Here is a 14,390-nt window from a genome sequence, read left to right as displayed (position 1 = left end):
ATAGAACTGGAAGGGACCTTGAAAGATCATCGAGTCCAGTCCCCTGCCTTCACTAGCAGGACCAATTTTTTGCCCCAGATCCCTAAATGGCCCCCTCAAGGATTGAACTCACAACCCTGGGTTTAGCGGGCCAATGCTCAAACCACTGAGCTTCCAGCCATCTCAAGGACTTCTGCATTTAGGAATGATCCTGGATACCATGGAGATGTCTAGGATTACTCTTACCATATCAAAAAGAAATTGTAACCAATCAGGATCTGAGAATCACTGATCTCAGGTCAGTCACGTACTCCCTCAAGTGATGGACTGATTCTTTGTGATTCCAACAGGAGACTGAATGGCATGAAAGGAATATAAGCAGAGTACTTTAAATCAAGAGCATGAAAACTTATTGGTGGTCCACAGCATTTCTATCACTCTTCAGCTAAAAGGCAGGCCTCTAAATCCTCTACTGAAAGATGGAGCAAAGCATATATTACTGAAGCTTATAGAGCACCTGGAGCAAATCCACCGGATAACCTCACAGCTTATTCCAAGGAGTTCAGCAATTTGTTGGGCTAAAAGGTCTGGTGCTTAATGTGGAATCTGTAAGGCAGCTATGTGGACATCCGTGCACCTGTTCATGAAGCATTACAGCGTTGATTTCTCTTCTTCCTTAAATGCAGCATTCAGGAGAAGGGTACTGCAACATGTGCTGCCCCAGCAGTAACCCAAGACAAGTTCCTGTGTAAACAATTTGAATCACCCCCTCTCCCCCAAAGTTGAGTATGCTTTCCACATCCCACAATACGGACTGTCAGACACAGGGTGGGGGTAGGATGTGGTGAGAAAGGAAAACTTTCTCTTTACCTGTGAATTTTCTTTCTAATACTCTTCGTGTCCGACATTCTGGCCCAACCAGCGTGGATGCATTTGTCTGAGAACTGAAGTTGTTTTTCTCCACTGTCCCAGATTATAAGCTTCCTAAGGCTGTGTTATGAGGTTCATATGTCCAAGTTAGGTGACTTATACTAATATATTCAGTAAATATTTTTCAGCTTTGGAAGCAATCATTCTGGGTTCCCCACAGAAGGGTGGTCCTGGACCCAGGCTAGCTGTCAATCTTTGTTCTGGCTCCAGCCAGCAGGAAGAATTATTATTACTATATTACCCTATAATACAGACTGTCAGATATGGAGGGTATTAAAAAGATTGGTAAGTAAGAAGGAAATCTTCCTATTGTGGTATCCTCATCTCAACTAAAGAATTAAAAGGTGACAAGTGTAAAGTATATATAACAAGACGGAGTATGGAAATACAGTATAATTCCACTTATCCACATTCTCTTTTCGAATAATCTTAGTTATCTGAAGCCACACATCTCTCCCATGTAGCCGTTAGTTAATCACCCGCTAGTAACGTCTCATTAGGCTCATCACTAATCGATGGCTTTGTATTTGTATAGTGGTTCTGAGCCGCTACCTGCAATTACTGAGACCGAATCCCGTTTCAGCAGCAACAGCAACTGACAATGTCTATGTCAGACTGTGATTAGTCAGTTTAAAAAAAAAAAAAAAATTTCAGAATTCTGTCCACAGTAGTTTAATACATTTTTGGTGTTTTAATAAACTCAAAGTTGGGTTACTTTACTCTTTTATAAAGTACAAAGTATTAAGCAAACATCAGCATTACTCCTTTTATTCCCCACATTTCTACATCAGTGAAACTGAAGCACAAAATAGCACTCTGTTTATCCGGTCAGTTACCAGAAACTTTCTGATGTCCCTCAGGCCATTTGGATAAATGGGTGTGTACAGTATTGAAATTAGAGTTTTAAATCAATGATCAACTAACTTTTACCGTATTTCATTTTACAGATATGGCCTCCGAATGATTTTGGATTTCTGCGTGCTAGCCCTAACGGTCACAGATTTTTGGATGATTAAGAGAACTAATAAGTGAATTCTGCCAGTTTACTGAACTGTCTTACAATGCTTTAATAGCTTTTTTTACTGATTGAATGAAACAATGTATTTGTATTTACAATAAATTAAACATTGTGACTTTTTGAGCTAAAGTTTCACTTTATTAGCATCTAGAATAAAACATATGCTGAAGTCAGTTATGGAAATTAAATGCTGTTGTAATTACAGTTATTCAGCTTTCTTTAACCATTCATGATGAGTTCACACAAGAAAGTGTCTTATAGTCTAAGGGCTAGACCCTTACAGGGGATTTTGGCTCAGCTTCACAATGCCTAATTTTAGGCACCCAGTCTCCCTCTACAATGCATGGGGAGAGCTAAGCACCTAAGAATGGTATTAACAGAAGGCAGCAAGCTGAGTAAGGGGGCTACCCAAGCTAAGCAGAACAAAATACTAAGGAGGGTGGTGGGGCAGAAGCAGCAGCAGATTCACATGGTTCTGATGTAGCTGTGGTGGCATGTAGAATGGACTTCCATCTTGAATGGTCCCTTGCAAGTTTTCTTCCTTCAGCAAGAGTCAGGATGGGAAGATTTAGGCTTCTTAAATCCCTCAAAATAGTATCTTCCAACTTCATTCATGGTTGGCTTCATGCTCTGCTTTCTTCAACCTCAGCTCTATTAACCTTCTGTAAAAGTGTACCTCCTTTTTCACACTGGACACAACCCCACCATTTCTGTCAACTTGTTCTCAACTGTTGCAACTTGCCAGGACCATCTAGTCTGTGGCAAAAGTCAAACTAATGGATTTTAAGAATATGCTGTAACTTTTGACACTAAAAACTATCTAGTATTCTCTTCTCAGTTGTTTTTAATGGCCATGTTTCTCCTCCATACAGATAACAGAGTTATCATCGCTACTGCATTGAACCCTCTTAATTGTAACACACATATCCTGCTGCCCAAATAGAGGGCTCTGAAGATGGTGAAATGCCATTAATGCAAAACCAATCTAACATATGACTTCTTTGGATACAGCACCTCCTGCTGTCAACTGACTACCCAAATGGATAAAACTATTCACCTATTCAGTGTCATTAACATCTACTTGCAGCACTGGCAGGTCATTTGTTTCCATTTTACAGGAGGCATGCATGGCTTTGGCTTTATAACCATTAATCTGAAGTCCCATCGATTCTGCAATTTTTTGCAGTTCTTCCAGCATTAGCTGTAGTTGGTAAATACCAGGTAAGGCAATATCATCCATACACTTGAGATCCTCAAAAAATGAATCTAAGTTTCACACCTCCTATATTGTCCTCAATCAGATAGTCTATTAGAACATTAAATAATAATGCAGGTGAGAGAAAACATCCCTGTCATACACCGATTCTATTGAAAATCAGTCTCTAATACAGCCATTGACCCTCACGCAGCTAAACGTACCATGGTACAGTTTCTCTATTAGATACTTTATGTCCTCATCAGAGGGAAGTCGTTTTTGTCGCCTTTTACAGATCCAGACTAAGAGTCCTGTGGCACCGTATAGACTAACAGACGTATTGGAGCATAAACTTTCGTGGGTGAATACTCACTTCGTCAGATGTCTGACGAAGTGAGTATTCACCCACAAAAGTTTATGCTCCAATACGTCTGTTAGTCTATACGGTGCCACAGGACTCTTTGTCGCTTTTTATGTCCTCAGGCACCCCATGCTGGCGTGGCAGTAGCCATAGTGCTGACAGGTTAACTTTCTTTTGCCACTCCAGTCATTTTTCAGTAACATTCCACAGAACATATACAGCATGAGTTGCCCTGCCCCTCAAGGGCAGCTGGGCACCCATCTTCACTAGGGATTCACAGCCATACGTGTCTAACTCTAGGGAGAGTTTAAGCCAGGTCAGCCCTTTCTCATAAAAAAAATTAGGTAGTGATGATGGCCATTATTAATTGGGCCAGAGAGAGTGACTCTATAGCTCAGTGGTTAGGATATTCATCTGTGAGACGCAGGTTCCAGTCCCTGTACCAATGACTATTTAAGTAGAACAACATCAACAGGAGAGACTCACTCACAATACCCTATAACCAGGTGATTGGGATATTCATCTAGGATGGGTTAGACCTGGGTTCAAGTCCTTGCTCCAGATCAAGCACAGTGGGGACCTGAACCCAGGTCACTCACATCCCAGGTGAGTGTTCAACTACTGGGCTACTGCTATACCCACCCTGTTTTAAGTGGGGTCCAATCCAGTAGGCATGCTCTTAGGCAGACTCTGAGAACACCCACCAAATCAGACCCTGAGCAGCTCAGCAGTGTCAGAACTTAGGTGGCTTTGTACTTGTCCACTCACAGAAATGTAGGCATGCTGGGGATTTCACTACTGGCAACTTAGGCACCTAGAGATTTTAGCCACATGCAGAGTTAGGCAGCAGCTTAGCAGGGGCTTTGAGGATCTAAATTTTTGACTTGGTGCCTAAATCCTATTGTGGACCTACGCTCAAGTTTCCATTCATAAAATATTACCAATGTAGTTAAATTAAAAGTCCAAATGACTTAGACAAAACTATGATTGCAAAGCTGTTTCTTGGACACAAGTCACCATGCAAATTCTTGAGGTGGCAGAACCACTCTGTATTAGCAACACTTCAAACAGCACATTTGCAGAAATGCAGTCCTTAATATATGGGAGACGTCATTAAACTATTACATGGCTCTGATCTTAACTACTGGAGTCTACTAACACGTGACATGTAGGAAAGAGGTAACAACTTTGTGCACATAAGCCCCTCAATTCAGTTGAATATGCATATTGTAAGATTGCTTAAAAAGCTTTGACCATTTTTTAAAAAGGCACAGGACCATTGTTTTGTACAGCAGCTGCTTCCTAGTAATTTTACCTTCCTTCCTTCCAACATATTAGGCTGATCTCCATTCTCTTCCAATTCCAGTAACAGTTTTGTTTTCAGAAAAATACTTCTCATGTTAAGTGTTTATAAGGTAACTTTTGTCATCTTTGATGGTAATGTGAGATTTAGCTACTCTGAAGGTAGTCCCCCAGCTATAACTGCTATAATCTTAGGGAGAAACGAGTGGCATCTAGACCAAACAAACAAATGGAATGTAAATAAATTAATTAAAAATGATGAAAGGACTCATTTTTAGGGCAGGAAAAGGACAGTTTTCAAATCAGTGAAAACAAGCAGAACAAGCACCATTTTCACAGGACAGTTCAAATTCTATTAAGTACAGAAATGTGTCTAATTTGATTAACTGAAGCACTTACAGCTCTTTTGTTTAAGGTCTTCTGGTTAAAACTTGAAAATAGATTTAAGCCCTCCTTTTCAGCCCTGACAGTGTGCTAGCACTTGCAATGCACACCTTTCCCCTGAAACATTTACTAACCGATTCTGTCCACTGACTATTCAGCTGGATGAAACCAACACATGCAAGTGGGACAACTCTTATTTCATCGAAGGATCTCTATAATTAATGAACATGTGTCACAGCAAACCAAGGAAACCTCTTCAGCTTCATTTCTGGAGACAGTATACTTCCCACCACATCGGCATAAGCGTGTATAACATTCTTCATCTGTTGAAACAAACAATTTAAAAAAAAACTTAGTGCTTGAGCACAAACAAATTGTTTGAAGCCATCATTGCAAAGCTCCTTTTTAAGATTGAAATATGTAATCTTACTGTTGAACTGATGATGGAAGTTACAAGTTTGCAGAGTTTGTGAAGGACCTCTTATCACTATTAAGAAAGGTAGAGCCTGAATACAACAGTTCCTGCAACAGTATTTAACTCTCAGATAGCTATAGCTGTAACATTAAAGGCTAGTGTTTCATTGACTATGAGGCGCTCCCTGTGCCCAGCAGGAGAGGAATCTTTTCATTAATAAAAACAAACAATAATAATTAAATTTTTAAAAGTGTACCCCCACCAATGAAGTAGTGCTAGGAATCTGCAGAGAACCAGTGGTGAACTCTGAGCAAGGAGGACTGGATTCTGAGAGAATGCCAAGAATCTTGGAGAAGTCTGGAAATCACTTATGTGAAAACAGATAGGATGTAAATACAATTTTCTGTGATTAATAATTGGCCTCAGTAATGCAGGTTATGAAGATTCAAAAACAGTTCTGAAGTTAGGTTAGAGGAGAGAGGGGGAGCATAAAGGAGAGGGCAAGTTACACAGTTTCCACGATTTTTAAAAATAAAATGTCAAATGATAAAACCCCCCAAATTATAATGAAGTAGAGAGGTGAAACACTGACAAAATGGAAATCTTGTGTGTGAGAACAGCAAAGGATTCAAACCCACTTACTTCTCTGAGGAAGGGTGGGTTTTCTCTACCACTGAAAACAGCAAAAGGAGAGCAAAACTATTGACTACCATGGAAAGCCAAGTGGCAATTCCAAATCTATATCTAGCAGCACTGAGGAAGGGCATTTGCATAACTTATAAAGATATGAGAGGATGAGACTGATGAGAAAAAGGAAAATATTGGGCAATGAAGAATAGAGCAGCAAAAATTAAATAAAGTCAAAATACAAGCAAAGAAAACAAACAAAAAAAGAAGGGGGAGGAAGTAAATTTCAAAGGGAAAGACAAGCAACATACAGAAGTTTAGATAAATCAGAACAATAACATGTCAAACGAGATATAGAAAACTTAGCAAACATTTCCAGTCATCACAGTCAAGGCACATTAAAAAGCTCAAAGAAGCTCAAAGATTGAGGGCAAGTCTACACTACAGTGTTACATCGGTGCAGGTGCACCAATGCAGCTGCGCCGCTGTAGCGCATCTGGTGAAGATGCGCTATGCTGACGGGAGAATGCTCTCCTGTCAGCATAATTACTCCACCTTGGCAAAAACTATAAGCTATGTCGGCAGGAGAGCGTCTCCTGCTGACATAGCCCCGGTATGGACTTGCCTTGAAACTTGCATTGCGGGGCGGTATAGGGGGAGGCTTTTTCAACCCCTGAGCTATGTAAGTTAGATCGACTTAAGCGGTAGTGTAGACCTGCCCTGAGGAAGCAGCCAGGATGACTCTAGCCAAGTCTGTTAGCTATCCCATCCCTCCTCTCCCCATATAAAAAAAGTGAAACATTCATACCCTTATTCCAGGACATGTCTTCAAGATAAATTTGAGCATCCACTGGCCATGTTTGCATTAGATCATCTTCTAAAAGAAAGTAGTGATACATGTTCAGTTCTGATAAATTGAAGAGACAGAACTATTTGGTTTCTTACCTATACATTGGTAGTCCGGTGTATACACAGTTCACCAGTCAAATCACTGGATGGCCCACTCATGAACGTGGTCAAAGAGGCATTTCTCTAAAATGGTTTTGGTGCCAATGTCTCTGTTATAAGGCTAGGAGTGACTCACACTACCCCAAAGATGCTTCCAAAAGCTTAAGAAAACATTAAAGGGCAGGATACTGATTTAAATAGGTCATCCACTCACCCGAAAGGATGGGAGGGAGGTTTAAATGGGCAAGCTTTCATTTTTAAGTTTAGCTACCATTGTGACAAGCATGATATAAATGCCCAGAATAACAGATGTAGCTACTTTTCTAGAGCCGAAATGCTAGGCCCCTGCTTACTCTTGGACTTCTGAAAGGAGGACCCAGAATTAACCTTCTTGTCTAGAGAGAGTCAAAGTTTGCTGAGGTCCAGACATTCTTTTATGATATACAGGATCTCTCCAAACAGCTTTAGAATGATAGTCCTGGCCTGTACCAAGTGAGATTTAGATGTTCGGATGCTCACAGATCCACATTTAGCAATGATGAAGAACAGCATGAAATGGAATGTAAAGCATGTAATGCAATTTGACACATCATATTGGAGGAACAAAGACCCTTAACTAGTTTTTATACTTTCCCAGCCTACTTAGATTTGATATATGCAGTTTGCTCAAGGCCTTTAGAGGTTACAACATAGGACATGGCCTGTCACAGAGCTGCAGCTAAAACAACATAATCCCTCTTAAATGGTGGATTTCAGATTCCTATTCAATGAATAAGCCTGGGGCTCTTTTGAGTTTCAGGGTCTTTACATAACTTGGGCAACCAGTTTGGGCAATGCATCTACTCGCCTTCCTGTGGTCATATAGGTAGGTTTCTCTTCAGGGCACTGTATGACTTTGTGCATTTATATTATGTTCCTCAATGGAAGCAGAGTATTTCACCATCCTCTGAAATGGAGGAGGACTTGGCCTATCCTTTTCCTATGGACTTTTTGCCCTTCTATTTGGATGAGAGAAACTGAGGATAGCAGCTTAAAAAAAGACAGTGAAAAGGGCTACTGAGGGAAGAATCCAGGGACTAAGGGAAAACTGCCCTTGGAGAAGACATCATTGATACCATGGTGCAGGAAAACCTTTCCCGGGAGAGGGAGATAAAGCAGACCCAGGACCTGCGTGGAGCGTAAGTGCCCATGGTGGCTGTGCACTAGACAGGGTGGACTGGGAGGGAAGGGAGAGAGGAAAACGTATGACTAGCAGGACCTGCTTGGCAGGAATATAAAGACTAAGCCACTGGCAGTAGACATGACAAGGAGCAGGAAGACGACTATAGACATAGTTAGGCACTAGTCAGGATTATGCCATTATTACTGAACGAGCATTGTTTCCTGCACTCGGTGCGTGCTTCAGTTAGCAGGCCTGCTACCTCTGGAAGGAAGAGGAGGGCAAAAAAGTGTTCCCAAAGTGACATGTGAGAGGCAGGGCAGGCCTACTGGCAGGCTGCAGCACTTGCTAAGAGGTAGAGAACCATGTAAAGTCACTGTTATAAGGTGGTGTGCAGCCGATACTGTGGAAGTATCTGTCCTATATACTAGCCACCATATATACTTGGTGTGAAGGCCATACAAACACTTGTAATATTTTATAAACATTTATAAATCTTGTCTGATTGTTAGCGTTTTCTGCTATAAGATTACAAACGGTTACTTCCAGCAGGAGCTGAGAGCACTATGCAGGAAAGCACTCACAGCATCCAATAGCCCAGGGATCGGCAACCTTTGGCACGCGGCCCGCCAGGGTAAGCACCCTGGAGGGCCAGGCTGGTTTGTTTACCTGCCGCGTCTGCAAGTTTGGCCGATCGTGGCTCCCACTGGCCGCAGTCTGCCGCTCCAGGCCAATGGGGGCTGCGGGAAGCAGCGGCCAGCCCATCCCTCGGCCCGCGCCACTTCCCGCAGCCCCCATTGGCCTGGAGCGGTGAACTGCGGCCAGTAGGAGCCGTGATCGGCCGAACCTGCAGACACGGCAGGTAAACAAACCGGCCCAGCAACCTTTGGCACGCAGCCCGCTAGTGGGAGCCGCCATCGGCCAAACTTGCAGATGCGGCAGGTAAACAAACCCTGGTGGGCCGCGGGCCAAAGGTTGCCGATCCCTGCGATAGCCCCATTTACAGATACTTAAGTGACAATGCAGGTGTCATTCATTTTGAAGTTTTATTTTAATCCCAGCTAAATACAACTGTATCCATAGTAAGAGAGAAACCAGTTAGGAAACTGAAAAAGAACTATGAGGTGGTTAAAAACTCAGCCCCTGAAGAAAAGAGGAAAAAGGCAGAGGCTACTGTAAAGTAGACTGAACCCCAGTCCTCTGAGGTGGAGGTGTCTGGGATAAAGTAGACCTACCTGGACCTTAGGTAAGATTGATATGCCTGTAGACTGTTGTGTTATTAGTAATTTAAACACTTTTTTCCCCTTGTATGAAACTAGATGAGGCGACTATATAAAAGTAATTTGCACCTTTCCCTGTAGATTAGGTATAATAGGCTAAATCTAGTCTAGTGTCCATTTTCTATATGATGGTATTAAGGCTTATGATGTGAGAGCAATTACTTAAAAATTTTAGAACATATAGAACTATTACATAAGTCGACTTCAAACATTAACTGTATAAAGCAAGCCATTCATAATTAGGATTCTTAATTTGACAGCACAGTGATATGTAGAGTGGATAAAAATCAATTTAAAAAACTTTAAAATTAAATTTGAAATCATGACAACATATATTAAGGCCTAAACTTACTATAATGTATGAAAATCATTTAAATTAAAAAATAATATTCAAGCAGTACATTTGTTGCCAAAGTTTTAAAGAAAGTCAAACCAATGAAATGAAGCCACAGGCTAAGCACCTGGACTCAGGCCTGGTCCCCACTAACCCCCCACTTCGGACTAAGGTACACAAATTCAGCTACGTTAATAACGTAGCTGAATTCGAAGTACCTTAGTCCGAACTTACCGCGGGTCCAGACGCGGCAGGGAGGCTCCCCCGTCGATGCCGCGTACTCCTCTCGCCGAGCTGGAGTACCGGCGTCGACGGCGAGCACTTCCGGGATTGATTTATCGCGTCTAAACCGGACGTGATAAATCGATCCCAGAACATCGATTGCCTGCCGCCGGACCCTCCGGTAAGTGTAGACGTACCCTTAGAGTTTGTTGAAGTGCTAAACCAACTTTTGACAGCAGTAGACTCTTCTGCAGTTACAGAAAAACCAGTTTCTTCACTTCAGTTCATTCGACTAGTTCAGTTCAATGACTAGTTCATTCCAAGTTGAGAAACTGATTGGGAGTTGAAAAAGAAAGCAAGCTTGTTTTCCTCTGCCAATATATGAATAAAAATGAAGTGCAAGAGGATGAGATCTTTTATTTCTAAAACCTTGAAGGACATGGTGTACAGAAAACATATCAGTGCAATATACTTATTACAGATAATACTTAATTTAATAAAATCAATTTTAAATGCAGAACATGTTTTGAGAAAACTACCCTTTTTTCTTTATGTATCCAGCACATTTAAGGTTATTTTATTTAACTAATAAAAATTTATAAAATGCTGTTTTTGTGCATTTTAATTGAATTTCAATTTCCATCCAAGTGCAGCTTGACACAATTATGGATAAATATTAATTACCTAGTAAATAAAAAGTGTCATTCATTTTCTAATTTAATATACAATCATAAAAAATAAGAATCTGAATAAATGTATGTTAATCCAAAGAATTGGTTAAATACATGTGTATATCCTCCTGGTTAGCAAAAAGAATTATCAAATTTAGTGTAAACGGTATGTGTTAGTGATCATATGTGAGACTAGTGAGAATGAACCTTTCTTTAGGAAAATAATTTTAAAAATACAAATGAAAAACAAGATTAAATGGATGATTTAAATAATGGTTTCATGATTTAAATCATGATTTAAATTGGTGACTTAAATCAATCCCGTCCCCGGTGGTATATTATATTGTTGTAACAAGGGAACATATGAACCAATTATATATGCATGACCCTGTCAACCATCAGTCAGAAATTTCTCTATGGTTAACATTTGATCATCCAAAAGAATATCTTTGAACAAAAGTGTTTTTGGTTTTTTTTTAATTGTGGATCTACCATCTTGGTGTCAGTCTTATACACATAACACAGCAGTTAGCAAATATTAATTTATCAGTAGTGAAATGAAACACTTATTTTAACTGCCTTTATATATTAGTGAAAAATGGTAATTAACACTGGACATTAAGAATTATTCTTTTTTAAAAATGCAATTCATTAATTAACAGCCAGTTAGTATAAAACTGGCCTGTGTTCTAGGTTTTCTTTTGCAACTAAATTGTGATTCTAATTTTACTTGAAATATCATCTAAATTAGACTAAATGAAGGCAATTAAAACAAATCAGAGAACTCAGAGATAATGAAAGGATCAATAAAACCTCCTTGACCTAGCCTATCCCAAATACATACAGTATATTAAAGAGGTACAGATTAAAATAAAATTAACCCACACACTAACACTTTGCTACTATTAAAAGAGAGACACAAAAGGAGTATGAGGGAAAAAGATAACTGAGAGATACCTGTTAACCAATCTTTCTTATTCAGAGAGTCATAGATAGGTTCTAAGGCTAGCAGGGATCATTGTGATCATCTAGTCTGACCTCCTGTATAACACAGGCAACAGAACTTCCTCAAAGTAATTGCATGAGTGTGCTAGGTATCCATCCAATCTTGATTTAAAAATGGTCAGTCAGAATTTGTCTAGCTTCAACTTCCAGCCATTGGATCGTGTTATACCTTTCTCTGCTAGACTGAAGCACCCATTATTAAATATTTGTTCCCCGTGTAGAGACTTATAGACTGTAATCAAGTCATTCCTTAACCTTCTCTTTGTTAAACTAAACAGATTCAGTCTATCACTATAAGGCATATTTTCTAATCCTTTAATCATTCTCGTGGCTCTTCTCCGAACCCTCTCCAATTTATGAAAATCCTTATTGAACTGTGCGCACCATTCAAGCAGCGGTCACACCATTGCCAAATACAGAGGTAAAAAAAACCCCTCTCTACTACTACTAGAGATTCTCATTTATGCATCCCAGGATCACACTAGGTCTTTTGGACACAACATCACATTGAGAGGTCGTGTTCAGTTACTGTTCAGTTCAGTCTTTGCTCTAAATTAGCCAAATAAGAGCTAGGGTAGTGCTTTTAGCTAGAACTAGTCACACACAGTGGCACTGAGCATTCTTTTGCTCATTTTCTTCCGCCTATTCAAAAACTGTAATGTGTCTAAAATAAAATGTCCAACATAAAATGAAAGTTCAGTATTGTCTTAATTCATGTGAAGTATATTTTAACGTTACTTGGGTTCTGCTCAATCCAACTTACAGACTTGTAGTCATAAAGCATTTATTATAATGGAAACCATGAATATTTCTGGCAGCAACAAAAAGAAAAAGTCTCCATCAGTCTCTTCTTTGCTGATTCCTGCTGTAGTGACTTGGGAGAAAAAACCACCTATCTACTTTCTTATTCTCTTTCATGGGACAAGAAGATGACTTCACTATGAGGCCTCTTTTCTTAGAGGTGGGGCGAGAGAAAGAGAAACTTGTGAGGAAAGGGGAGAAAGTTTCAGAGGGCAGGATGGGTCCAACTTCCCCAACTTCCGCAGTGTAGTGAGCAGGCAGAGAAAAAAAGTTACCTTAGGCTGTGGAGGTCCCACCATTTCCCAGCTTCCCTTGAAGGGGGAAGACATAAATTGGGCTGAAAAAACAGGCCACCCTTCACAGATTTCATGAAGGAGTGCTCTGTGTCAGGATAAGTTTCTCATACAAACGGGTATATGAATGGAGGTAATACTTCACAGGCAGCATGCACGAGGGAGGGAGAGGGCACATGCCACCATGAAGGGGATTTCAACACACAAGCATGGATAGGGGCAAACCAAGGGAGAAACAGTGACGTGGGGGGAGCAGTGTTTCTCTCACAATCCCCACCATGCTTCCTACAACACCTTTGTTGACTTTGGAAATAGGTGGGAGACTGAGGAAATCAGGCCACTAGCAGTCCCTCTAACTCAAATACCCTATAGGATGGAGCCTGATGTTTAGAATTTAAACTGTGCTTTTCCTGTCCACTGCTGCAATTGTAATTAAAAAACTTCAATGGGCCAGATTCATCCTCAGTGTACTTCCACTGAAATCAACAGAGTTACAGCAGGAAATAATTTGACCCATTATCATTAAAAGTCATTCAGAATATGATGCTTGACCTGTAATTACCTTTAATAATGATTTGATAATCAGGTTACCTTCAAAAAAGTTAATTTTCAATTAACATGGTCTCTCTGTAAAGCCTTCAAGCATAACATACAACCCAATACACATGCTATCACTTTATTTTGTATGCTACAATTATTTGCTTGTCTGCTTCTAACAGCAAACATTTCTTTTTCAAAATTGAACAACGCTAATTTAATCTCTAAATTTCCCCGTTCAACATATTATCCAATCTAAAATGTTTTAACACAGCATAAATGGATTTTTGGACTTGGCCCGTTATTATAGAAAGTGAAGGCTGATCTGAGTTTTGCAAATTTGTCTGCAAGATTACTAATCTTGCAATATCCACAGAGTCTGTGTTACTTAATAATAGCTGTGTGCCTGTCTTTATTATTTTAACTGTACTTTAGCTTGCATCTTACAACTCTCCACAGCTACTGGTTGTTTTGAGGAGAGCTGGTTTTTATGGACTGGGGAGATATAAAGGTTATTCAAACTGGTATTCATACCAGAGGTTAGCTCTATGTTTTGTATGCTTAAATAGATACGTATATGTATTTGACTCCTCAAGTTGTTTAGATCTGCATATTTTGAGATACATTCCTGAACGCAGATACAAAATAAGATGATCTGGTTTTCCACAGTTACTTGAAAACAATCATTAAATCTTTAGAAGTACAGGCCCAACGACCCTGTGTTCTATTGCATTTTTCTGACAACAAGAGGTGAAAGGATTCTGCAGATCCATTGTCTCGACTGTAGGATCTAAGAAAACACTGGCAGGCTCATCAGAGAGGTTTATGAGCCTGCAATTCAAGGAGATTAAAAGGAAAATCTTCTGAGATTCTTTAAGGCCGCAGAATAACGTCAAATAACTATTAGCAGCTTGGTTCAGTAAAGCTTT

The 14,390-nt window shown here is 40.1% G+C and overlaps 2 protein-coding genes across 4 annotated transcripts in view; one reads left to right on the top strand and one right to left on the bottom strand.

Annotated features, from left to right (window-relative positions):
* IMMP1L (inner mitochondrial membrane peptidase subunit 1) overlaps positions 1-2,391 on the top strand; it is a 73,383-nt gene extending 70,992 nt beyond the window's left edge. For both annotated transcript variants that reach the window (XM_065403755.1, XM_065403754.1), the window contains one exon: positions 1,857-2,391. In XM_065403755.1, the coding sequence (XP_065259827.1) occupies positions 1,857-1,925 (69 nt within the window). In that variant the 3' untranslated portion in view covers positions 1,926-2,391. The remainder of the gene's footprint in view (positions 1-1,856) is intronic.
* Positions 2,392-5,082: 2,691 nt separating this feature from the next.
* Positions 5,083-14,390, bottom strand: part of DNAJC24 (DnaJ heat shock protein family (Hsp40) member C24) — a 58,105-nt gene continuing 48,797 nt past the window's right edge. Inside the window, exons 4-5 of one of the 2 annotated variants that reach the window (XM_065404179.1) lie at positions 7,020-7,088; positions 5,083-5,492 (exon numbers count right to left, since the gene is read on the bottom strand). In XM_065404179.1, the coding sequence (XP_065260251.1) occupies positions 5,368-5,492; positions 7,020-7,088 (194 nt within the window). In that variant the 3' untranslated portion in view covers positions 5,083-5,367. The remainder of the gene's footprint in view (positions 5,493-7,019; positions 7,089-14,390) is intronic. The other variant, XM_065404180.1, reaches the window with a different exon arrangement.

The sequence above is a fragment of the Emys orbicularis genome, chromosome 4 (genome assembly GCF_028017835.1).
Source record: "Emys orbicularis isolate rEmyOrb1 chromosome 4, rEmyOrb1.hap1, whole genome shotgun sequence".
NCBI classification, from domain to species: domain Eukaryota; kingdom Metazoa; phylum Chordata; order Testudines; family Emydidae; genus Emys; species Emys orbicularis.
The sequence above is the reverse complement of the archived record's forward strand: the minus strand, read 5'-3'. Positions and strand labels throughout refer to the sequence as shown.